General features: G+C 38.6%; 1 protein-coding gene across 2 annotated transcripts in view; it reads right to left on the reverse strand.

The window, feature by feature from the left end:
• LOC120081770 (GTP-binding protein At3g49725, chloroplastic) overlaps positions 1-24,742 on the reverse strand; it is a 60,761-nt gene extending 36,019 nt beyond the window's left edge. Inside the window, exons 1-4 of one of the 2 annotated variants that reach the window (XM_039036933.1) lie at positions 24,182-24,742; positions 8,206-8,273; positions 8,061-8,123; positions 7,785-7,874 (exon numbers count right to left, since the gene is read on the reverse strand). In XM_039036933.1, the coding sequence (XP_038892861.1) occupies positions 7,785-7,874; positions 8,061-8,123; positions 8,206-8,273; positions 24,182-24,578 (618 nt within the window). In that variant the 5' untranslated portion in view covers positions 24,579-24,742. The remainder of the gene's footprint in view (positions 1-7,784; positions 7,875-8,060; positions 8,124-8,205; positions 8,274-24,181) is intronic. The other variant, XM_039036941.1, reaches the window with a different exon arrangement.
• Between the last annotated feature and the right edge of the window lie 880 nt (positions 24,743-25,622).

Here is a 25,622-nt window from a genome sequence, read left to right on the forward strand (position 1 = left end):
TTTATTGCGTTTATGCTCAATTCTGCTGGTTTTCACTACTCAAGACATTCAACTTAAGCTGGGTTTTTGGGGAAGCATTCAGAGATAACGTCCAACAATTGCTAGTAGGTCCAGGACTTGAGAAAAAACAACAAATTTTGTGGGTCAATGCAGTTAAAGCAGTGCTAGCAGGCTTGTGGTTTGAACGGAACCAAAGAGTTTTCCAAAATAAGGAAACTCCTCGGTTCACAAGATATGAAGCAGCCAAGCTTAATGCCTCTTTGTGGAGCTCTCTCTCAAGCGCCTTTGCGGCTTACTCTTGCCAAGAAATCAGTTTGAATTGGCACATCTTCCTTTTTCCAGAGCCTTGAAGTCATCTTCTCGAAGGAAATTCGGCAAACTGTGTTTTTTTATTAATCTTAGCCTGTCTTGTTTTTATTTTTAGCTGTGAACTATTCCATTTGTTTGTCGGTGAAGTGCTTTTTGTTTCAAGTTGTTTAAGGGGGAGGGGAGAGTATAGATTTTTCAGGTTCCCTATGTATTGTACTGAAGGTTTCTCTTTGTTTTGTCCTATTATATGTCTTCGGAGATGATGAGGATGTTAGGGGGTTGTCAACCCAGTTAAAATGTCTTGGTGCACCTACTGCCTCTCTTCTTAAATGTAATTAGAGTGCTTATTGATTCTGTTTGCTTCCGTTGCATGCTTAACAAGTACATGAAAGGCAAAAAAATAGCTTTGCAATTAAGAAGAGAGGCAGTAAATTGCACCTTGCTGTCTTCTATAGTAACTCCACAAAGGGCTGATTTTTCCCAATTCACTTTTTGACCCGAGCACCACTCAAACAATTCAATCATCTTTCTTAGATTATCTAGCATCTTATCATCATATTTACAAAAAATCAATGTATCATCAGCAAATTGGAGAAGTGAAATATGGATTTTATCATTTCCCACAAGGAATCCTTCAAATTTTCCTTTTTCATGGGGTCTAACAATAAGAATGTTTAACATTTCACTATCGAGTAGAAATAGGAGGTCCTCTTGTCGGATTCCCCTAGTGGCATGAATTCTACTTCTTGGCCTCCCATTTATGAAACTGAGAATTTTCGATTCTTAACATAACCCATTATCCATGAAATCCATAGTGGATAAAAGCCTTTTCCATTTAGTACGTTCTCAAAGAAGGCCCATTCCACCCAACCAAAAGCCTTTTCGACGTCTAATTTCAAAATCTACCCTTTTCTTTTTTTTGGATCGATAGTCCTCCACTGCTTCATTTGCTATTAGAACCGAATCCAAAATTTGCCTCCCCTCAATAAATGCACTTTGTGTAGGAGCTATGATATTAGGCACTACTCCTTTTAATCGTTCTGCAAGCACTTCTGCTATAATTTTATAAGATAGGGTGGTTAGGCTAATGGGCCTAAAATCCTTGACCGTTACCGCATCTTCCTTTTTCTGAATCAAGCAAATGAAGTTTTCTTTTACACAAGAATTCAGCTTTCCGTTTCCATAAAAATCCTCAAATAAACTCAAAAAATTATCCCTGAACTGCTCCCAAAACTTAATGAAGAACTCCATTGTGAAGCCATCTGGGCCAAGGGCTTTAGTTCTACCCAAAGATTTCAACCCTCTTCTTATTTCTACATGTGTAAAGCAAGATACTAAATGCTCATTTTGATCCTCTGATGCTACAACCCATTCCAGATTTAGGGGGATAGACCTTGCACCCATAGACTAGTAAAGTGTCTTATAGAAGTGCAATATTTGAGATTCAATTTCTCGAAAAGAAATGGTTGAGATACCTTGATCATTTATCAGTTCTGCAATCAGATTCTTTATTTTGCTGCTAAAAACCGATGGAAAAAACTAGTATTCTTATCTCCCAAATTCAACCAATTCAGCTTGCTCTTTTGCAATAAGTTTCTTTCTTCCTTACGATAGACAGCCATTAAATCAGCTTTTAGAAGTCTTGAAAAAACCCTTCATGAGAGGAACTTCCACCCCAAGTGGATTGCTTGGATTTTGGGTTGTATCTCTAATCAAATGTTCTCCATCTTCATAAATGGAAGACCAAGAGGAAGAATTAAAGCTACAAGGGGAATTAGACAAAGTGACCCCCTCTCTCCCTTCCTTTTCCTTTTGGTTAGTGATTTGCTTAGTGTATTGGTTGACAGAATCCGAGAAAAAAATCTGTTTGAAGGCTTTGTAGTTGGGAAAAATAAGGTACAGCTCTCCATTCTTCAATTTGCTGATGATACTCTGCTTTTTTGTAAGTATGACGATGACATGCTAGACAATCTTAGAAAAACCATTACTTTGTTTGAATGGTGCTCCGGTCAGAAAGTTAATTGGGAAAAATCTGTCATTTGTGGGATAAATATTGAAGATTCCAAGTTGAGGGCAATAGCTTCAAGGCTGAATTGTCAATTAGCACACCTTCCATTCTTATATTTGGGCCTTCCTCTTGGGGGGCATCCAAAGAAATTGGATTTTTGGCAGCCGGTTATCGATAAAGTACACAAAAAACTTGACAAGTGGAGAAGATACAACTTATCAAGAGGTGGAAGAGCTACTTTGTGTAAATCAGTCCTTTACAACCTTCCAACCTACTACATGTCCTCTTTTTTTATGCCTGAAAAAGTGATATCAGCCATAGAAAGGACCATCAGAAACTTCTTTTGGGAAGGCCATAAAGGTGGAAAGATAAACCATTTATCAAAGTGGGAGCTAGCTTCTAAAAAACAGGCAGATGGGGGTCTCGGGCTAGGAGGTTTGAAAGCTAAAAACTTGGCTCTACTAGCCAAATGGGGCTGGCGGTATATGAAAGCACAACCCTCCCTGTGGAATCAAGTTATCACAAGTATCCATGGCAGCAGCCACTTTGGTTGGCACACATCCGGCAAGGTTCATTGTAGTCTTCGAAGTCCTTGGATAAGTATTTCAAGATCTTGGTTGAATGTTGAGAATTTGGCAGCTTTTAAATTGGGAAATGGAACCAGAATTGCATTTTGGCAAGACCCTTGGCTGGATTCTTCTCATCTAAAAGACAGATTCCCTTCCTTATTTGGCTTAACCACCCATCCCAATGGTTCAATCTCAAACTATTGGGATTTTCACACCTCCTCATGGACAATCAACTTCAGAAGAGCCTTAAAGGAAGATGAGATTCTAGAATTCCAAACCTTACTAGCCTTGTTGGTTAAGCAAGATTTAAACAGTAGGCAAGATACTTGCCTTTCGTCCCTTGAAAATAATGGCTCCTTCTCAGTTAAATCACTGGTAAACCACCTTTCTATGGCCCCTCCAATTTCAGCCAGCCTTCAAAAGGGTCTTTGGAAGACCAACAGACCTAGGCAAGTTAATATAACAATATGGATAATGCTTTTTGGAGCCCTTAACTGCTCCTCTGTGCTACAACGAAAGCTGCACTACTTTTATATTTCCCCCAATTGGTGTATCCTTTGCAAATCAGCTGAAGAAGATCTCCAACACCTATTCTTCGATTGTATTTTTGCCATTAATTGCAGGAGAGAATTTCTCAATTGCTTCAACACCTCTTGGGTCTTCGATAATTCCTTTAGAAGCAATGTGCAACAACTACTTTTTGGTCCAACTCTCAAGAAAAACTCAAATTTACTTTGGATTAATGGGACAAAAGCAGTGCTGGTTGAAATTTGGTTTGAAAGAAACCAAAGAGTGTTCAACAGTAAGGAAACTCCTTGGTTTGCTCGATTTGAGGCGGCAAAGCTCAATGCTTCTCTTTGGTGCTCCCTATCTAAATGTTTTGAAGCTTACTCCTTACAAGACATAAGCTCAAATTGGCAGTATGTGAAGCTTTTACTTGTCTTCTTCTAATTATTGTTAACCTTTTCGCTAGCTTATAAGGGTTCATCAGTTTTGTTGGATATGATGAGGGCGCTATAGGAGTGTCAACCTAGTTGAGATGCTCGAGTGCGCCTACTGATCCTTTGGTTTCATTTTTTGTTATATGTTCGCCTTTATTTCCAAGTACACATCTCTTGTACTAAATCTTAATGATTAATAAAGGCCGTTTCCTTTTCAAAAAAAAATAGAACTATCCTCATGTCAAGCTTCATAGGGAAGGAGTCATGGTTTTCTGCCTGGTTATATCTTTTGTTAATCTCTTCTAGGAGTCTTTCTTCCTTTTTTTTTTTCCCCCTTTTTTCATTGCTTTCAAAATCTGAATGACATTTCTTTAGGACAGATTTTAAACTTCTCAATGTTGAGGATATGACAAACCAGCCCAACCTTGGTGAGTATTACAGCTCAGATGTCTTTCTATTACCCAACAACAATCATTATTTAGCAGTCAACTGTTACAAAATCGAAAGGGTGAGGGGCCCCCATTCAAAAGACCCAGCTTCAAGTAATAGGGGAAAAGGATCTGAAACAGTGCGTACAACGTACCTTTTTAGTAACTCTAAAATTTTCGAAGGCCTCATCCCAGCCATTTAATACTAAAAACCGATCAATAAGTGAACGAGAGACCACCCTCCCATCTCTGGACCATGAGTAACGACCATTAGATAAAGGGATTTCTAGTAGCTATGAAATTATTGAATTTCCTCATCCCTTTTGTTACCTTCCCACAGGGAATCGTTCTTGAACTCGAGTTATGTTAAAATCAGCACCAAGGCACCAAGGTTCTTCACAATATGAGGAGAGGGAAGATAGCTCGGGCCAAACATACTCTCTCTTTATAATTAGTTGGTCCATAAACATTAGTGATCCAACAAACTCTCTTACTAAAAGTTGTACATTTCACCAATAGTGAATATCCTCCTTTAAGTACTTCTGTCACAGTCGGCTTACTTTCATCCCACATAGTTAATATGCCTCAGGATCTGCCATATGCTTCAACACATGCCCAACCCACATCTTTTGAGCACCATAAGGCCTTAATGAATTTGGTATCAAAATGTTCTCTTTTTGTCTCCTGAATAAGCACCATATCTGGGTTTATTTTTCTTAATTGACATTTAAGCACTAATTGTTTAGATGAGTCATTGAGGCCTCTTGTATTCCACGTGATTCGAGTCCTTTTCTCGAGGTGGTTTGATACCAAATTTGATGGAAAATGAAATCTGGAAGTGACTTTTATTCAAAAACTGAACTTTACAAATGAATACAGCAAGATATTTATAGCTTGAGTCCAGTACGTCAACCGAACCACAACCTAACTGTCCTCTGAACGGAAATCAGAACACGAAGATTGGTTGAAAGACTTAATACTAAATACAAACAATCTTAAAGAATCAAACAAAGATTCTTGGTAAAAACTAATTACCCTAAAATAATGACTAACCACCCTAACCACTCAAGAAACATTACAAGATCCTCAATAGACAGCTACAAGATCCTCAACAGGCAGCCCAAGATAGTACAAGACTTTCATCAATTTGTTTCAGGTTAGATACTTGGGTTGCTGATTCATTTCCTCGGTTGTTCAATATTGCTTCTCTTCCTAATGATTCAATTTTTGAACGTTGGGATGGTACTACATGCCCTTAGAATACTTTCTTTAGAAGACTTCTTAGAGATGATGAGATTACTAATTTTCAGCAGTTGGCTTAATTGGTTAACAAGTAAAAAAAGGTTTCTAACAGGTCAAATTCTCGATGTTGGTCTCTTGATTCATCTGGAAAATTTACTGTGAAATCTTTAAGAAAGCATTTGACAGAAGCTTCTTCTCCTATTTGTAAGGAGGAGTTGATTGCTCTATCGCAATCCAAAGCTCCTAGAAGATATTTTTTTAAAAAAAAAAAAAACGGAAACAAACTTTTCATTAATGAAATGAAAAGAGACTATCGCTCAAGATACAATGAGACAAAGAAAGCAAAGAACACTTAGAAATTTAGGAGGCAGCAGACGCACCCGGATATTTCAATTAGGTTGACACAACCTTAGCACTCTCATCATATCTCGATACAAAATACATCCTAAAGATCAATTCAAAGTACAAAGCATCATGATAACATTAATACATAGATTGATTAAGAATGAATGAATACATTCCAATTTAAGCTAATATCTTGAATGGAGTAATCTGCATATGATTTGGATAGAGAACACCAAGAGGAAACTTTGACTTGAGCAATCTCATCATGATCCATCCAAGATAGGGCCTTGCTTTGAAAAATTCTTTGGTTCCTTTCAAACCAAATTCTTGAGAGAATCGCTTTGACTCCATATACCCACAAAAGGTGAGGAATAGCTTTTAAAGAGAAGAAGAATTAAGAGAACTACTTCTTTAGCCACTGGATTTGAGTGTGTTAATGAGGTTCCTTCATCTTTACCCAATGCTCAAAACTTCTTTCAGCAGACAACAGTGAACTTGCGTGTGGAGCTGGTGAAACATCCTCATCTTCCAACACACGCCTTCCAGTGACCAATGAGCACACCTTCCCAACTGCTGAAAAAGCTGTTTCGGACACGTTGTACACTGATGGACAGTCAGAATTTCTTGACCATTAACAGCCCACTCTACCACCTATCCCATCATTACCTATGGCCTCATCCTACGCCATGTTGGGATCAACTTGTCCTCATTTATTGGTGGGACTAGTCGTAGCATCAAAGTCAAAAGTTTTATGGGGTAATTCAGTGAAAGCTTTATTATCAACGTTCTTGTTTGAGTCAATCAGAGAGTTGTCCCTTTATTATGGGATGATCGGTTTGGTTCTTCCCATCTGAAGGCCTCTTCATGGTGCTCTCCCTCCAAAAACTTTGCAAGATATACTATTCAAGATATTTGTCTTAACTTGAATGTCTTTATGCTACCATATTAAATTATTTTTTAATTACGTTTATTTTATTACTTGTTTTTCTTTCTTGTTTCCCCTCATGGGGGGTTCTTGTACTTTTGAGCATTAGCCTCTTTTTATTTCATCAATGAAAAGTGTTTGCTTGTTTCTTTTTTTTTTAATTTAAAAAAAATATATCTATTGTAGTTGCATATGATTGCAACCCATGAAGCACGGACATCTCACTTTTGGAGAAGTGTCAATGTTGGACACGGATACATCCGAACATGCTCCAGACACATGTCAGACGCAAAAATCCATGTCCCCTTTTATTTATTCATCGAACACCTATAGACCAAAACAAAAAAAAAAAAGGAACTAACTAACTTCCAAACCAACCTGCAGCGTTAGAGAGGCGTGGTCAGCATGCAACTTCCACATCGGGGGGAAGAAGGAGGGCAACTGTGCGTGCGTGGAAGAAGAGAGTAATGCAAGAAGAAAAAGGAAACATTATTTAGGCTTTGGGCTTTTGTTTTGGGCTTTGGGCTTTGGGCTTTGGGCTTAGGGCCTTATTACATCCATTCCATGTTATGTGGCCATAGGTTTTTTTCTTATATGGGCTCTTGGTTTTTTTTCCTATTTTAAATGACCTTTTCTATTTCTTCATTAATAAAAAAAAAACCGTTATTTTTAATAACTAAAAAAAACTAGTATTAATTATTTTCAGTACTTATAAAAAAAATAGTATTTTAAATAATTAGAAAAAAATATATATTATTTTTCATAATTATACATATATAATTAAAAAGTAATGTGTCCTCAAACGTGTCATGTCCTATATTTTTAGAAATTGGCATGTTGCCATGTCGTGTAAGATCGTGTCGCATGTCTGTGCTTCATTTCAGAACCAAGTAGAAACAGCAACAACAAAATGCAAATTGAACTCTATCCCTTAATGACTATAAGTATACTCTAGCAAGAAAAAGGCAATGATGCATTTAATTGGGACCATGAAAACAAAAAAAATAAAAAATAAACCTGTAACTTGGCCTCCTTCGTGTAGGCATGAGCATTGAATATCTCTATTATGAGACCCACGCGATCCAATACAGGTTTATCCCATGCCCGCTGACAAAAATAGTGTAGCAAGCATTCAAAAACAAAGATTATTGCAAACGCGCGCGCGCATATATATATATATCCTATTGAGAACACAATATAACACAACCTAAACTTTTTCCACAAGACCATGAGTATGTAATTGTTCATGGTAGAACTAACAGGCTGGAAGAAAATGAGTATACACAAGCATACCTCCAGATTCCTTTGCTGAATACCAGAGAGAATGGCATTCACAAAAATAGCATCAACTTCACTCTGATAAGATTTTAAACTGATAAGATTTAGTTTAATGATCACACTGTACAGCTATTTGCACGCAAAAAAACCAAATTACCACTACCTTCGACTCTGCCGCATTCAAATGGCATTTGATGGTATCCACAGTCCCTGGTCCAAAGTATGTATCTGACAAATAAAACACCATGAGAAGAAAAAGAAAAAAAAAATGACATAATGCAATGGTTAACCATCGGGATCATAGACTATCCAATTAACTTGACATCTAAAAATAAAAAGGTCTATTTCTCTTATAACATTCAATATCAAAAAAGAACTAGAATTACTGGAAAAGAGTAGGGACTAGGGCCAAAGGCCTAACCAACAGGTAGGAAACAGATTACACAAAAGCTTTCAACCAGAGAGTTCGGGATTGAAGGATTACTTCAGAAATTATTGTGGCTATTAATGCTTACAAGAAAACTACCAGCCAGCTATAGATATGCTCCGGAAGTGTCTTTTTTTCTCCCTTCTGGGAGGATGCTCCACGAAAAGAAATTATGAGATATCCCAAGGGTAAAGAAGACGAATCATCTCCCTTTACAGAAGAATTCGAGTGTGTCAGTGGAAGTAGAAGAGTTTCCTCTCTTTCTACAGCAAAAGAAACATTTAAATCAGCCGGTTGGTGAACATTTAGATGAAGAATCTGAACAGCCACATTTATTGAGGAAAGAGAAAGAACCAGTGGATTTAATGCCTAACGTTTCCCCCCCTCTTTCAGCGGAAAAGTCCAAAAAGACGGCTCTCCCTCAATTATTATGAGCCGTCACACTCTCTCTCTTCCATTTGAAAAGTCAGGCTCCATCATTTCAGTTACAGCAGGGGAAAAATCATTAAAGATTAATGACATTGAGGCTGGTTCTGCAGCCAGCCCTTCACAAATCAGCCAGCCAAGAGAAGTTAATGACATTGAGGCTCCTGCAATCTCCGAAAAAGGCTCACACCTTTTCAAACCGTTCCCCAATCATTTTGTGCGAAGGCATAAATCATTTACCAATTCGTGGTCCTCCATCTCTAATTCTGATTTAATTGAGGACTATTGCATAAGCCTTCAACTCCCAAAAATCAAATCAAAAAGGTCAGTTTTTTGTTCTACTAATTGGCCTCCCCTTAATCATCCATCTTTCAAGGATTCAGATCCAAATATCTCTCTTTTGCAAGGATCTCCATTCCATGGAATCTCTCATGACTTCGAAGATGCATCAATAACAAGTGTAAGCAGTGAAGAACTTGAAAAAGACATCCAGGAAATTGAACAAACTTCAGCAGAAGACTTAATTAGCAGGCAGTGGGGATGCTTTAAAGTTTCTTTTCCAAATAGAGGAAGATCAGGGGGTTGAAAGGAAGAGTTCCCTGTTTTCACCACCATTTATCAAAGACTGCATACCTCAGGAGTTCAATTCATTAATTGAAGAGTGTGAACTTACTCCGGGTTAATCAACTGTCCGGAATTCAATAACCTTAAAAGCAATAATGAAGATTATTTCATGGAACATCAGAGGACTTGGTGACAAAAATAAAAGGTTGGCAATCAAAAGACTCTTGAAAAAAATAAACCCTGACAGTTCTTCTCCAAGAAACAAAAAGATACAACGTCGATCTACCTTTTATTAAAAGCTTATGGAGCTCTAAAGAAGTTGGCTGGGCTTTTGTGGAAGCTTTGGGTAGGGCAGGAGGTATTTTATCAATGTGGGATGAAGGCAAAATTTCAGTTTCAGAGATTTCAAAAGCATCATACTCTTTGACCTTAAAATGTCAAACAATTTGTAGAAAAAGTTGCTGGATAACAAACGTGTACGGTCCGAATTGCTACAGAGAAAGGGACAACCTATGGTCTGAATTATCTTCCATATTAGATTCTTGTGATGTTCCATGGTGCCTTGGAGGAGACTTTAATCGCATCCGAAGAAGACAAGAAAGATTCCCAATAGAAAGATATTCAAGAGAAATAAAAAACTTCAATAAGTTTATTCGAGAGTCAAATCTAATTGAAATTCGTATGTCCAATGGAAAATTCTCTTGGTCAAGAGAAGGAGTGATGATATCAAGATCCCTCATCAACAGATTCTTTGTTTCTCAAAATTGGGATGAGTTCTTTGAAGATTCAAGAGTGTCAAGACAAGCTCGAACTATTTCAGATCAATTTCCTCTTCTTTTTGAAGCTGGTGCTTTTGAGTGGGGTCCCTCCCCTTTTAGATTTTGTAACAGTTGGCTAAAAAATAAGGAATGTTGTCGGATAATTGAAAATTCTTTGTTGATAAAAGGGCAGCAGGATTGGACTGGTTTTGCCTTATATTCCAGACTAAGAAGGGTAAAACATAGTGTTAAAAGATGGCTGGTAGAGCACGAAAAAGTCTAGAAAATCAGAGAAGAATCTCTGCTGAAAGAAATCAATGAAAAAGACCTCCAAGCCGACAGCCTTGAGAACTTTTCAGCAGAAGAAGATGTGAGAGTGTCTTTAAAGGCTGGCCTATTATCTCTTCACCAAGCAGAAGAAAGAGACCTAATTCAAAAAAGTAAGCTGAATTGGCTACTTCTGGGGGATGAGAATACTTCTTTTTTTCATTGTTTCCTTGCAGCTAAAAGAAGGAAGAATCTTATTGCTGAATTATTCAACGACCAAGGATTGCCAACCAAATCTTGTAGAGAGATAGAAACAATCATATTGGATTTCTTTTCCAATTTATACACAAAATGCACGGGTACTCGTTCAATACCTTTGTATATGGCTTGGTCAAGAGTCTCAACTGAAGATAATACTCATTTGATTGCAAAATTCAATATAGCAGAAATTAAAACTGCTATTCAAGCCTTAGGTAAAAATAAGGCTCCTGGACCAGATGGCTTCACAGTGGAGTTTATTCTTCATTTCTGGAACTTGTTGAAGGATGGATTTAAAGATGTCTTCGAGGAATTCTTTCACAACAGTAAACTCAACTCATGTATTAAGGAGAATTTCATTTGTTTAATTCAAAAGAAGGAGGAAGCAGTATGGATAAAAGACTTTCGACCTATAAGCCTTTCTACTATTGTTTATAAGATAATAGATAAGGTGCTTGCAGAAAGGCTCAAAGTGATCATGCCAAGCCTAATAAATTCAACTCAAAGTGCCTTCATAGAAGGAAGGCAAATTCTTGACCCAATTCTTATAGCAAATGAGGCTGTTGAGGAGTATAGAGTCAAAAAGAAGCAAGGTTGGATACTAAAACTTGATTTGGAAAAAGCCTTTAATAGAGTTGATTGGGAGTTTCTTGAAAAAATTCTCCATGAAAAAGGCTTCCATCCAAAGTGGATCTCATGGATTATGGGTTGTATATCCAATCCTAAATTCTCCATATTCATCAATGGAAGGCCTAGAGGAAGAATTATGGCAACAAGAGGAATTAGATAAGGAGACCCTCTTTCTCCTTTTCTTTTCCTTTTAGTAAGTGAAGTTCTTACAGCCTTGGTCAACAGAATTCATGAAAAATGTTTGTTTGAAGGATTTGTGGTAGGAAAGGATAATATCCATATTTCAATTCTCCAATTTGCAGACGACACGCTCTTATTTTGTAAAAATGATGATGGAATGTTAGAGATTCTCCGAAAAACTCTTGCATTATTTGAATGGTGCTCCGGTCAGAAAATAAATTGGGAAAAGTCAACCATATGTGGAATTAATATTGAAGATTCCAAGCAAGAAGCCGTGGCCTCAAGGTTAGGTTGTAAATCTTTGCAGCTGCTTTTTTATATTTAGGTCTTCCTTTGGGCGAATATCCAAAAAAAGTAGACTTTTGGCAACCGGTGATAGACAAACTTCAGAGTAAACTTGACAAATGGAGAAGGTATAACCTCTCAAGAGGCGGTAGGGCAACTTTATGCAATTCAGTTCTTTTAAATTTACCAACCTATTATATGTCTTCCTTCTTAATGCCAGAAAAGGTTATTTCCTCTATAGAAAGAATTATGAGAAATTTCTTTTGGGAAGGACATAAAGGAGGGAAGCTAAATCATTTGGTAAAATGGGAGATTGTATCAAAAAAAGTTGAGGATGGGGGACTGGCTCTAAGAGGATTAAAAAGAAGAAATTTGGCACTTCTTGCCAAATGGGGGTGGCGATTTATCCATGAGAATTCTTCTCTATGGACACAAGTTATAAAGAGTATTCATGGTAGAAATTTTGGTGAATGGAACACTTCTGGAAAGTCATTCTGTAGTCTTCGTAGTCTTTGGATCAACATATCAAAAATCTGGTTGAAAGTAGAAGCCTTGGCAGTCTTCAAACTGGGAAATGGAAGCAGAATAGCCTTCTGGCATGACTCTTGGACTAGTAACACACCCCTTAAACTTAGTTTTCCCTCTTTATTTAAAGTTGCTTCCAACCAAAATGGATCTATTTTGGATCATTGGATTCTCAAACTCTCTCTTGGTCTCTACCCTTCAGAAGACTATTAAAAGATGAAGAAATACCAGACTACCAGACTTTGCTCTTCTTTATTTCCAACATAAAGCCTTCTTTCATACCTGACTCTCGATCTTGGTCCTTAGAAGCAAGTGGTTCATTCACGGTAAAATCTTTGTCTAACCATCTTACCTTGGCCTCACCTCTTGACACCCACCTTTTAAAAGCTTTATGGCAGACTAATAGTGATCGAAGAGTGAATATTACAGTTTGGATCTCGCTTTTTGGAACCCTAAACAGCGCCTCAGTTCTGCAACACAAGCTGCCCTCTCATTTTCTTTCTCCTAATCAGTGTGTTTTATGTAAATCAGCTGGAGAAGATTTACAACACTTGTTCTTTGACTGCTTCTTCGCAAGAAATTGTTGGCTAGTCCTTTTTAAATCCTTCAACATCAATTGGGCTTTCCACATTACTTGTAAAAATAACGTCCAGCAGTTGCTCACTGGTCCTATTCTCAAAAAAGCCCCAAATCTAATTTGGTGCAATACAGTAAAAGCAATACTAGTTGAAATTTGGTTCGAAAGAAATCAAAGAATCTTTCAAGATAGAGAACACACTTGGTTCTCCCGCTACGAGGCTGCTAAACTTAATGCTTCTCAATGGTGTTCTCTTTCAAAGCATTTTGCAGCATACTCCCTTCAAGCTTTATGTTTGAATTGGCAAGCATTCATCCTCCCAGTTTGATTGTGTTTTAAGGAGAAGGGGCACTACTGTCCAACCTTGAAGACTTAAGTAGTTAGGCTTATTTTCTTGTTTTCCCTCTTGTTATGTATTATGTCTATCAGAAGAGGACGCTTTTTCTTTATATTCAATTCTCTTGTAAGTTCCATATTTTCCATTTTTGTTTGAGTTCTATGGACGTGATGAGGACACTAAGGAGGTGTCAACCTAGTTGAGATGCCCGGGTGCATCTCCTGATCCCGTATCTTGTATCGCTCCTATTTAAGTACACATCTCTTGTACTTTCTTTTTATGCATTAATAAAAAGTATGGTTTCCTTTTCAAAAAAAAATATTATTTTTGGATTGAAGTTCACTAAGATTTCACAGTACAAGTTACACTTTGGAGATGCTAAAAAAAGAAAAAAATTATTAAAAAAAAAAAACTAGAACAAATTCATTCTGACCTTTCACAATGGCTAGCTGCTGATTGTACTCGTTTGGATGTCATCACTGAGGTTGTTTCAGATCGTAAGGGAAGCATTGCTATCCTATCTTATTCTGATCGTATAGAAGATAATGCAAGTCTGGAATGCGACTTAACGCTAATTTATACTCATTACATGGGTGAAATTGCCATGACCTCATGGAAAATATATTTTTTATACTATTTCAGTTCATGATTTGTTGAGAGGATGTGTTTTACCTGACTCTGATTATGTCTCATCCAGTGTTTTCAAAGCACAAAGCGCACTTTAAGGCGACAAGCTCTTTAATCGTCTCAAGGCAAGAGGCGACCAAAAAGCGTTGCCCGATTGAAGCAAGGCACACTTAAAAAAAATTAATAAATAAATATTATTTTTACAATTATTGATAAAAGAAAATACATAGATTTTTAAAATGTTAAAATATTAACAAAATTATGAAGAATTAAAATAAAAATTAACTAAAACAATATGAGAAAGAAATACATATTTGGAAAAAGAAATAGAAATAGAAATGATTTTAAATAGGTAAAAATTAATTCTGAGTAATAGGGTAGAAATTTTGCCGTTTGGCAGTTTGGTTGGCATGCAGCCAACATTACTTTAATGCTGGCAGCCAACCCTTCATTTCTCTTCAAGGAAATGTAAAAAATAAAAGAACATTTCTTCTTCCTTTCTGATTTTCGACCCCTCTTTTTCTTCCTTTGCTTCATTTTTGAAAAGCAACCGATGGATGGCCCAATGGGTAAACAAAAAGATGACTTCTTTAACTTTTTGCTACTACTTGTGCTATTCTTTTTCTTCATTTCTTCTTCCTTTCTTTGGTTTTTCTTGACTTCTTGTTTAAATCTTGATTCTTGATATTAAAGAAGTTCGAAGAAAGCAAGAATCATTAAAAAAAAAAAAAAAAAGGCCAGCACCTGTGTCGCCTTGAACATATGTTCAAGGCGACAGAAAGGCGCAAATCGTGAGGGCCCCATTGAAGGTGCTCGCCCGAGGTACTTGCAAGGCGGTATGGCCTCCCATCGCCTCGCCTCTCACCTAAGGCGAGCGCCTAGCTGCGCCTCAACAACACTGGTCTCATCTAGACAGAAGAGTTTGGAGTTTGGAAGATTCTGGGCAGTTTTGGTTAAATCACTTTCCAAGAAATTGGCTGTATCTTATCCATGGATACAAAGTTGTTTAAAGCCTTGTGGAAATCAAGCTGTCCTAGAAGAGTAAATATTCAGTTTGGGTGATTATATTTGGAGTTCTTAATTGTTCTCAAAGATTGCATCATGTTTATGGGCTCATCATTAATCTCAAGTTCAACGTCTGCAAGATATTGCGGTGAAAGCTACTCTTCTATTTGTTTCAGGCTTGTTCGAGTTTAAGTTTTCTGGAATTTAGGTTTCTTTTGAGTTATGTGTTAATTGGATTGTTTTACTTTTTCTCTAAAGTTTTAGTCTTTATGATGTAATTTGGTCCTAGCCTTGTATTGGCATGCTAGAAGTTTTTTCTTTGTTTTCTCTCATGTATTTTGAGCATTAGTCTCTTTCTTTCATTATATCAATGAATAGTCTCGTTTCCGTTTAAAAAAAAAAACACGCCATGACAGGTTCAAAGCACAGATCGCCTCCTTCTTTAGAGCATGTCACAAGCATTCAACTTCCCTTGAAGAAAAATCCACAAGAAGACTTCAATCTTTTTAGGAATCTTCATCCGCCAAACTGCCTTAACTCAGAGTCTAGGATTTCGTATCTCCTCAATATCTGAGGGCCTTTTGGAGTCTAGCAAAATCAACAAATCAATCCAATCTGCAGTTTCCTCATCAGTCATCCCTCTCAGGGCAATAACCCAATAATTTGAAGAAGACAACCAGCAACAATTTATGAAACAATCTTTGGAATGAGCCACGTTAAAAATTCTTGGAAAGGAGCTCTTGAGATTCCGGTTCCCAACCCAAATATCCTGCCATAATCTAATTTTACCACCATTCCCCAGATTGATTCTATACAAATTTTCAGCAATCCAGCAAGCTTCAAAAAAAAAAATTATTCCAGAATTTTCTAACATGCTGAAATACTTGCTGACAATTTAGAAGATTGTACTCATCCTATGCTCATTTCTAAACTGAAGAGTATTGTTCAAGTTGATGTTTCATATCCAAGGCAAGGATCACATTGTTGGACGGCCCATCACCCTTGTACCTTCATTGCTGGATTATTTGATCTTCTTCGATCAACTGGGCCATTGTCATCTTGGCCTTGAGGCCCATGGGTTCAGCTTTCGCATCTCACTTTGGATTTCTTCCTTCAGCCCACACACAAACTTACTTACTATAGCCTTTTCTCCTAGTTCTTTCAGCCAGCCAAATACTTCTCAAATTGACGGCGATATTCCCTCACCGTCTTCTCCTATTGCAGCCGCCTTAGACGAGCATATCGATCAGCTTTATTCACTGATCGGAATCTGTCTAAGAAAAGTTCACAAAATCAACCCAACTCCCAATCGGTTTCCAATCCTCCTCCCACTGATACAGTCCAATGCTTCACCTTCAAGACAGAGCACAGCCATGTCCAGCTTGTCTTTCTCCGATAAACAATTCACGACAAAATATCGTTTAACACGGTGTAACCATCCGTCTGGGTTTTCATTTTCCTCGCCTTTGAGTCTAAATATAGGCACTTCCAGCTTCTTCAATCTCATGTCAAACAGTGGGACCTCTTTGTTCCCAAGTTCATGGATACCTTCTTTATGCTCTTCCTCTTTTTTTAATTCTTTGGAGGATGTCTCTGTTACTTCTTTCCCTTTTTCCGTCACCGTCCGCTCTGATAACCATCCTTCTGGGTTTTCATCTTCCTCGCCTTTGAGTTTGAATATAGGCACTTCCAGCTTCTTCAATCTCATGTCAAACTGTGGGACCTCTTTGTTCCCAAGTGCATGGATACCTTCTTTATGCTCTTCCTCTTTTTTATATTCTTTGGAGGATGTCTCTGTTACTTCTTTCCCTTTTTCTGTCACCGTCCGCTCTGATGACGCCAATCCTTTTTCTGACATCATGACGTCAAACCGTGATAACATCAACCCAATTTGTCCCTTCATAGCCTGCACTTCTTCAGCCAAGCCATCAATCTTCTCGTTACACTCACTGAAACCGGATTCCACTCTACTTTCTAACGTTGTTTGTTTCTCTCCGATCTCCCCGACTTTCTCCTCCAACATCATTACTCTGTTTCCATCTTCCCCACCATACCCAAGATAACTACTTTGGTACCAAAAATTGATAGGTTTCAACCTTCAATTTTATTTATCAACAGAACAATGGAAGTTTCGAGAGCTCCCTGCTTCTCCTATTCTCAAAGAGAACAATTACAAAGATCAATTTCCAGATATCCCTCACCTACAACCTTACCTCACATATAAACCCCCTCACACAAGAGCCCTCACCTCACCCTAACTAACAATATTCTCCCGGGCCCACATACAAATAACTAACATTTTCCCTCACACATGCTGACCTCCCTTCCTCACACGCTTCCTCGCATAAACCTCAGTGATACGGGGCCTATCAAATTCCAATGTTAATATGAGTGAGTAGTGAGGAAATTCATCCTTTTTTGGCTTCAATTTTAGAGAAGCCATTTCGGAGGAACATTTCGGGGAAGCTTACTATGCTTTATTTCAACAAAAAGACAGTAATTCCGTGCAAGTGAGTGATTCTTACTAATCTCCTTCTCAAATTCCTTCAAAATTCTCATCTATTTTGTGGATGCTTGTGGTTTTCAATTACAAGAAATTCATCCCCCTCTTCTGCACAGCTGCCTGTTTGAATTTGTTGCCTTGAAACATGATTTTTTATTGTATTAAGTATGGAGTTCAAAGGCGCTTTGTTGGATTTTTATGGAAGCTTTTGAATAATTGGGTAGTATTCATATCTGGGTTGATATTTTGGTGACCCTTGGATTTCTTAAAGGCAGCTACACTTTTTCAGTCAATTAAATCTAACAAGGATCGTGTAAGCTTTTGGACTTCTAAAGATAATTTGTTGGGTGTGTACTGTATTTGGAGCTACTGAGAGAAGATTTCTTTGGCTGGAATTCATCCTAATGTCTTGAACCTCGGTGTTTTGGGGGGACTTTTAACTTTTCTCAGTGGGCCTAAGTTTGCTCCAACCTTGGGAGTTGATGTAGGATTTTTTTTTTTTTTTGAAAGGAAACAAGTATCTTCATTGAAATAATGAATTGAGACTAATGCTCAAGATACAAAGAGAGATACAACAACACTAAAACCTAAGGATCAGTGAATGCACCCGGACATCTCAACTAGGTTAACACCTCCTTAGCACTCTCATCATATCCGGAACATTAATAGAATTAAACAAAACAAAAGAAGGCCGAAAAACCTTCCCATCACAACAGTAATTCACTCCTAATACAATGGACCAAAACGTAAAAAAAATACCTAGCTATTACAAGGGACGGCAACCAAGCTATTACATGATGAACTCTAATACAAGGGGGTGAAAAACAAAATCTGAAACTAGTATGCTGGAAAAATAAAAGCCTTCCAATTTAGACTTAGATCTTGAATGTAACATTCTTCCTTTATTGAATGTTTTTAATATTAGTTGATGAATTAATGTAGCTTTTATGCCTTTGTAAACCGGCTGTGAAAAGAAGTTGTAATCCCCGGTTACTTCAGGGGGTTGACCTGCTACCTAGCTGTCCAATCACCTTATGTGTATAAATAGGCCTATAATGCCTACAATCTTATTCATTAATACAAGATTACTCTTTAAATTCTTAGAGCATACATCAAGTGGTATCAGAGCACCCATCCAACACGCATTCCTTTTGGATCTCAAACTTCATGGACGTGGAAGCATCCTCATCAACAACAGCCATGGAAGCCCGAATGTCCTCGATAGAGAAGTCAGTCCACGAGATGAAGGTGAAAATGGGAGAAATCTGTTCCATGTTAGCCCAAGTCTTACTCCATATGAACATTTAATCCGGAGAAGATGGTCAAGAACATGTTAACCTACAAAACAAGGGTGGATTAGAGTCCAAGAACCTCAAGATTCTGGTGTGAACACAGCAAAATTTGAAGACCATGCCATTTTGGAAAGGCAAGAACCAGCAAGAAACCCCAGGAAAGCCAAGATTAGTGAACCGCCTTATCAAGAACTTAGGCAGAGCAAGATTTCAGCTCCAAGAAACATGTATCAAGCAAGATTTCGACCCCAAGAAAACTGTGGATGGGGCTATATGATGCAAGACTTTGATTCTTCAAGCGAAGGTGAAAACTATTACTGTGGAATCCAAGAAAGATTGGGAATGCATCAAGGAAGACACCAATTTCATCAAGACGAGACCGAATACAAGATGAAGATTGACCTCCCTAGCTTTGATGGTCAGATGGATGTCGAAGAATTTTTGGATTGCGCTTCAAAGGTTGAAAATTTCTTTGAATATTCCAACATCCCAGATGAAAAGAAAGTCAAATTAGTGGCCTTCAAATTTCAAATAGGTGCACCGGCTTGGTGGGAGCAACTAGAAACCAATCAGGGATACTATGGAAAACCTCCAATAAAACCTTGGCCGAAGCTTTTGAAGATGATGAAGAAAAGGTTCCTCCCATTAAACTACTAGCAAAGACTATACAACCAATACCAACTTTCCAAGCAAGGGGACCGATCTATCTTTGATTATACGAAAGAATTCCACCACCTAGGCACACGAAATAACCTACCTGAAACAGAATAGCAATTGGTGTCAAGATTTGTTCTTGGCCTTCGATCAAAGAAGCTGTCAAATTAAACCCAGTGGCATATTTGGCAGATGCAATTATCCTAGCTACTACAATTGAAGAGAGTGCAGAGCCAAAACCGACAAAGACCTACCAAAGAAGGCAACCAACAACCATTCAAAAGAGTCCCAACAAACAAACCACAGCAGAGTACTTCAGGAACAATGGCAAACCAACAACATAAAAAGGATGATGTTCCTCCTAAACAACCGAATGCCACAGGAGCTGAAAACAACACTCCCAAGAGATTCAAATACTTATCAGCGAGCAACTTTGGGCAAATGTTTTCGATGTGGACAGCAAGGCCACCTCTCTAATGAGTGCCCCCAACGAAGAACATTGGCAATCCAAGAAGAAGATGCCTTTGATGAAACCGACTTTGATGAAGATAACATGGATGACCTTGCTTATATTCAACTGGTCGATGGTGACCAACTTTCGTGTGTTCTTCATCCTCAACGGCATGCTCTCTTCTGCACTCAGTGCACAATCAATGGGAGAGTATGTCAAGTGATTATAGATAGTGGGAGCACCGAGAATATTGTCTCCAAGAAGCTTGTTTCTGCTCTAAATCTCACAATTGAACCACATCCAAATCCGTATAAAGTAAACTGGATTACAAAGAAGGGAGAAACTGTTGTCAAGGAAATTTGCACAGAGCCTTTGTCTATAGGCAACCTAAACCAAGATCAAATTGTATGCGATGTCCTCGAGATGGATGTGTAAAAAATTCTCTTGGGATGCCTAATATGACAACAAGGCATTCCACAATGGTCGAGACAAAACATATGAATTCAATTGGATTGGTAAAAAAGCAGTTCTCCTTCCACTCGGAAAGCAAATTACTATAGGTCCACAAGCAAGGTACCCTCTACCAGAGCTCGACCGGTGGTGATCAAAGGAGCCCCGACACTAGCCCGGATGGAAATCTCTCCTAAGATGTTAGCCAAGACGTGGCAGCTAGAAGACCAAGGGTTTTAGGTTGACTTTCAAAGCCCTAAGGATTCCGCGAGAGGACGGAGAGTTAGTGGTTACAAAGACCATAGCAGAACTCCAACTAGAGCTCCACCAGTTACAACGAGAGTTTGATGATGTATTCAATATGCCAAATGGGTTACCTCCCGTGCGACAGATAGATCATCGCATTCAGCTAAAAACGAATACTGATTCAATCAACGTAAGACCCTAACGTTGCATGTGCAAAAGACAGAAATCGAAAGATTGATTAATGAAATGATGGCGTCGAGGATTATACGACCGAGCGTTAGTCCATTTTTCAGCCCAATGATCTTAGTGAAGAAGAAAGACGGGAGTTGGCGTTTCTGTGTGGACTACCGGGCGTTGAATTGTGCCACGGTGTCGAACAAGTTCCCTATTCCTATGATTGGCGAGCTGCTGGACGAGCTATATGACGCACAGATTTTTCGAAAATAGACTTAAAATCGAGGTACCATCAGATAATAGTGCGGCAAGAGGATGTGAAAAAGACAACATTTCGAACGCACGAGGATCACTATGAGTTTCTCGTCATGCCGCTTGGTTTGACCAACACACCAGCAACGTTTTAAGCACTAATGAACCAGGTTTTTCACCCCTACCTTCTAGATTTTTACTCGTTTTCTTTGATGACATTCTTGTATACAGCATTGATATGGCCACGCATTTGGAACACCTAACGATGGTTTTTCGGTTCCTTTGTGAGCATTATTTGTATGCTAATAAAAAGAAGTGCCAATTTGCGAAGGATCGGATTGAGTAAGGTCATTGGGTGTCGGCTAGAGGGGTCAAAGCAGATAAGGAAAAAATTTGTGCCATGGTGCAATGGCCCATTCCGCGTAATGTGAAGGAACGTTAGGGATTTCTAGGCTTGACCGGTTATAACAGGCATTTCGTGACGAACTATGGAGCTATTGCCACACCGTTGACGAGGTTGACAAAAGAGAATGGGTTTGTCTGATCCGACGAGACCACGCAGGCATTTGAATCGTTGAAAAAAGCCATGATCACCTTGCCGGTGTTAGCACTCCCAGATTCCAGTGTACCGTTTGAGATTGAAATGGACACCTCCAGAACCGAGTTAGGGGCCATTTTGTCCCAAAATAAAAGGTCCATAGCCTTCTTTAGCCAAAGCTTATCGTCGGCGGCCGGAGAAAAGTCTACGTACCGAGAATTGATGACCATTGTGTTGGCAATGGAAAAATGGCATCATTACTTGTTGGGTCATCACTTTACGGTGTAAATTGATCAAAAGGCGCTCAGACATATATTAGAATAGCAGGAAATCCCACCAGGAGTTCAGAAGTGGGTCACGAAATTGATGGGATACGACTTTGAGATCCTTCATCGGGCAGGGCCTGAAAACAAGGTTGCAAATGCCTTATTCCAAATACCCGACGAGGCCCAATTGAATATCATTTTTGTTCCTTCCCTGATTGACTTGAGTGTGGTGAATAAAGAGGTGTCGGGGGATTCAAAACTGAAGGCCATTTTCGATCGAGTGTCTGAGGATAGTGATAGTGTGCCACAATATACAGCGCGCCAAGGAAAGTTGTTTTGCTAGGAACATTTGGTTCTTTCTTGGAATTTCTGTTTATTGCCCACGATACTCCATACCTTCCATGACTCGGTTATTGGGGGACACTCGGGGTACTTGCAAACATACAAACAACTATCTGTTGAATTGTATTGGGATGGAATGAAATCGGATGTGAAGAAGTATGTGGCAAAGTGCGCAATCTGTCAAAGGAATAAAACACAGTCCTTGTCTCCCCCGGGTTATTGCAGCCTCTACCCATTCCCAGTCACACGTGGGAAGATATTTCCATGGACTTCATGGAGGGCCTCCCTCGCTCGAAGGGGTACGACGTTGTTTTTGTCATGGTGGACCGGTTGAGCAAATATGCCCACTTCATCACCTTGTCCCATCCGTACTCTGCAAAAATCGTGGCCACTCTGTTTGTGAAAAAAGTGGTGCGACACCATGGTTATCCCAGGTCAATTGTGTCGGATTGGGATCGGGTATTTCTCAATCATTTTTCGGAAGGAGCTTTTTCAAATGCAACATTTGAAGTGCAATACGGCATACCACCCCCAAATGGACAAACAACGGAGGTAGTCAATAAGAGTTTGGAACTCCATTTGCATTGTTTGTGCAGCGAGAAACCAAAATCCTAGAGTGATAGCTTGTTGTGGGTAGAATTTTGGTACAACACAACATATGCTTCGCTTAAGACTACTTACTCCTTATCAAGTACTATAAGGCCAATCCCCACCACCAATTATATCCTACGAGCAGTTTGAAAAATAGTGAATTACTCAGTTGAGCAATGGTCACAAACCAGAGACAAGACCTAGCGGCCGTAAAAGACAACCCGATTCACGCACAAAATCAAATGAAGAAATTTGCTAATGCCCACCACGGCGATGTGGTTTTTGACATAGGAGATTGGGTTTATCTGAAGATTCGGCCCTACCACCAGAAATCATTGGCTAAGAAATGTGGTGAGAAACTGGCCCCCAAATTTTTTGGTCCTTTCCGTGTCATGAGCCGTGTTGAAGAGCTTGCTTATTTATTGGATCTTTCGTCCATGACCCAAATCCATCCGGTCTTCCATGTCTCTCAGTTGAAGAAGGCAATCGACAACCACCACATCATGCAGCATGATCTCTCCCTTTTGAATGATGAATTAGAATGGGTCTTGGAGCCGAGCAAAGTGTCACAGATGCACTGGAATGAGGCTGAACAGGAGTGGGAATGCCTTGTAGAGTGGAAGGGGCAGGTTGATCATGAAGCTACTTAGGAGTCCCATGCGTTATTCCGACAGCAATTCCCAGATTTCCACCTTGAGAACAAGGGGGCTCTTCTAAATAGGGGTAATGCTAGGCCATCCATTAAGAACATGTATAGAAGAACGGGTAAAAAGGGATTTGCACCCCAAATAGAGGGTAGTTGGTTGTGGTCCCACGTTGTACTTGTTGCAAAGGAATGTTGGTATTTCTATTTTTGTTTTGGCTAGGGTTAGTTATCTTGTTTTCTGTGTAGGAACATTAGTTCACTGTGGAGAGAACAGCCCTCTTAGTTGGTTGTGTTGCGTAGTGTTCTTATCTTGTTGTGTAGTCAAACTCATTTCCCCTGTGTTTGGCTTATTACCATATCTAAATATTAAATGGTAAGGAAGAAACCTTACATAATATAAGGGTTGTATGATTACTCTCTTTTATATCTTCCGGAAACCCATCAACAAACCTAGCTAATGGTTCTCGACATCAACTAGGTTATTTTTGGCACAAATCTATGGAACTCTTCTGAATAATCAGCTACAATCTTAGTCCATTGGTTGTAATGTTGATACTGGTAGGAATCAATTCTTCATCAACTTTAGCATCTTCTAACTAATGGAATGCTTGCCATACCATTGTCGATTAGTCCCCGTGTCTTTTTAAATCAAATTTAACATAGCTAGGAAGAATCCTAAAATAACAAGACCTGATTGAGGCTATAAATATTGAAGTGACTAATAAAACATGTGGGAGGAAGGACCCAATTCCAATTTCTACAAGTATTTCACTGGCAGTTAGATAAATAGTGCAATTTATAAGCAAAGAACGAACAGAAAGAAAAGGGTGATTCCTGCAACAGAATTCACATCTCTTTGACTCACCAGCCCGGGCCCCTCTTGCAGAAGGATTTTGAACTACGACGTGAGGGGGTATGTCCTTGTCGAAGAAATCAATATGAAAATACCCATCTCGTTGTTCTTCTAGAGAATTTGCAAGACACAAAGCCTCGTTTAGCTTTGCTTGCAGAAATGCATTAGGACGAAGACGAGGTTGAACCACGAAGAGTTTCGGCGGAGCTGTTGGGTCTCTATTGAAAAGGGAAACAACGTCGTAGCTACCTTCCTTCTGTTTGGATAAGTGGGAGAATGGCGAAGAGAGAATCGAAATCCAAGGAGCCAACAGCCTGGTTGGAGAATTAGATGGCAGTAGATAGCTTGTTGAGGCGGAACAAACAGTGGATACGTAATGGGCGAGAGGCTTGATGATGATTCTCAACATTTGGAAGAATCAGTCGTACGATCTCCTTTCACCAGTATCCACACCTTCGGTGTCGCTAAGTTGCTCTGCCCAGAGTTGCCTTTGCGCTCGCTTAGAGCATGTTCCAAAACTATTCGATCGTACATGGTAAGATTTTTACCCTACCTAAAACCGGGAGATAACCCAGATTGAATTTCATGGGAGGTGGTCGGTCGGTTTATTAGGGTGACTTGGTGCAGAAAAAATATTAAAATATTTAGGGAAAAAAAAACAACAAAAAAAAAATTTGTTAGAACAATTTAGTAGGATCACAATGTAACAACACGATTTTTCAAGATCTCTAGTTGGATTATTACTACCATGCATAAAATTTTGAACCAAAACTAGTCGATCGTGTAAACTCAAAAATAAAGATTTTCTAAATAAATAAAATTTCATTAGAATATTCTAAAGTTTTCTATAACAAAGTTTAGTTCGAGATCCCTAAAACATTGAAAATAAATAAATACATTCGAATTTAAAACATTAAAAACTTCTTAAAAACATGACATTAAGCGGAAACATGATCACTAGTCCCAAGACCTTGTCACGGATCCTCTCATCATGCGCTCGGTACATTCGTTCCTTTACCTGAAAAAAATATAGAGAAAACGATGAGTATTAGAATACTTAGTGTGACGACCCGAGTTCATGAGGGTATATGAATTAACCGATATCACATCCGAATGAGAGGAATCCTGAGAACATGGAAGTATGAATAAGAAAGGCTTAAAATAATTAAAAGTTACTACCTATACCAACAAGATGTACCTTGGCTCAATCATAAGAACTTCAAAGCATGCCGAAAGATTCAGTGTTACAATTCCTTCTTTAAAAGTGGTTTATTATTATTATTACTAAAAATTAAATTTAATAATAAACATTAATATATGTATGTATGTATGTGTGTGTCATAACTACTTTATCATATAATATATATTAAACTATATATTATATCAAATATAACATATAACATATAGTTCAATATTGTATCCAATACAATATAACTTATGGTTTAATTCTCTC

Source organism: Benincasa hispida, chromosome 1 (assembly GCF_009727055.1).
Source record: "Benincasa hispida cultivar B227 chromosome 1, ASM972705v1, whole genome shotgun sequence".
NCBI lineage: Eukaryota > Viridiplantae > Streptophyta > Magnoliopsida > Cucurbitales > Cucurbitaceae > Benincasa > Benincasa hispida.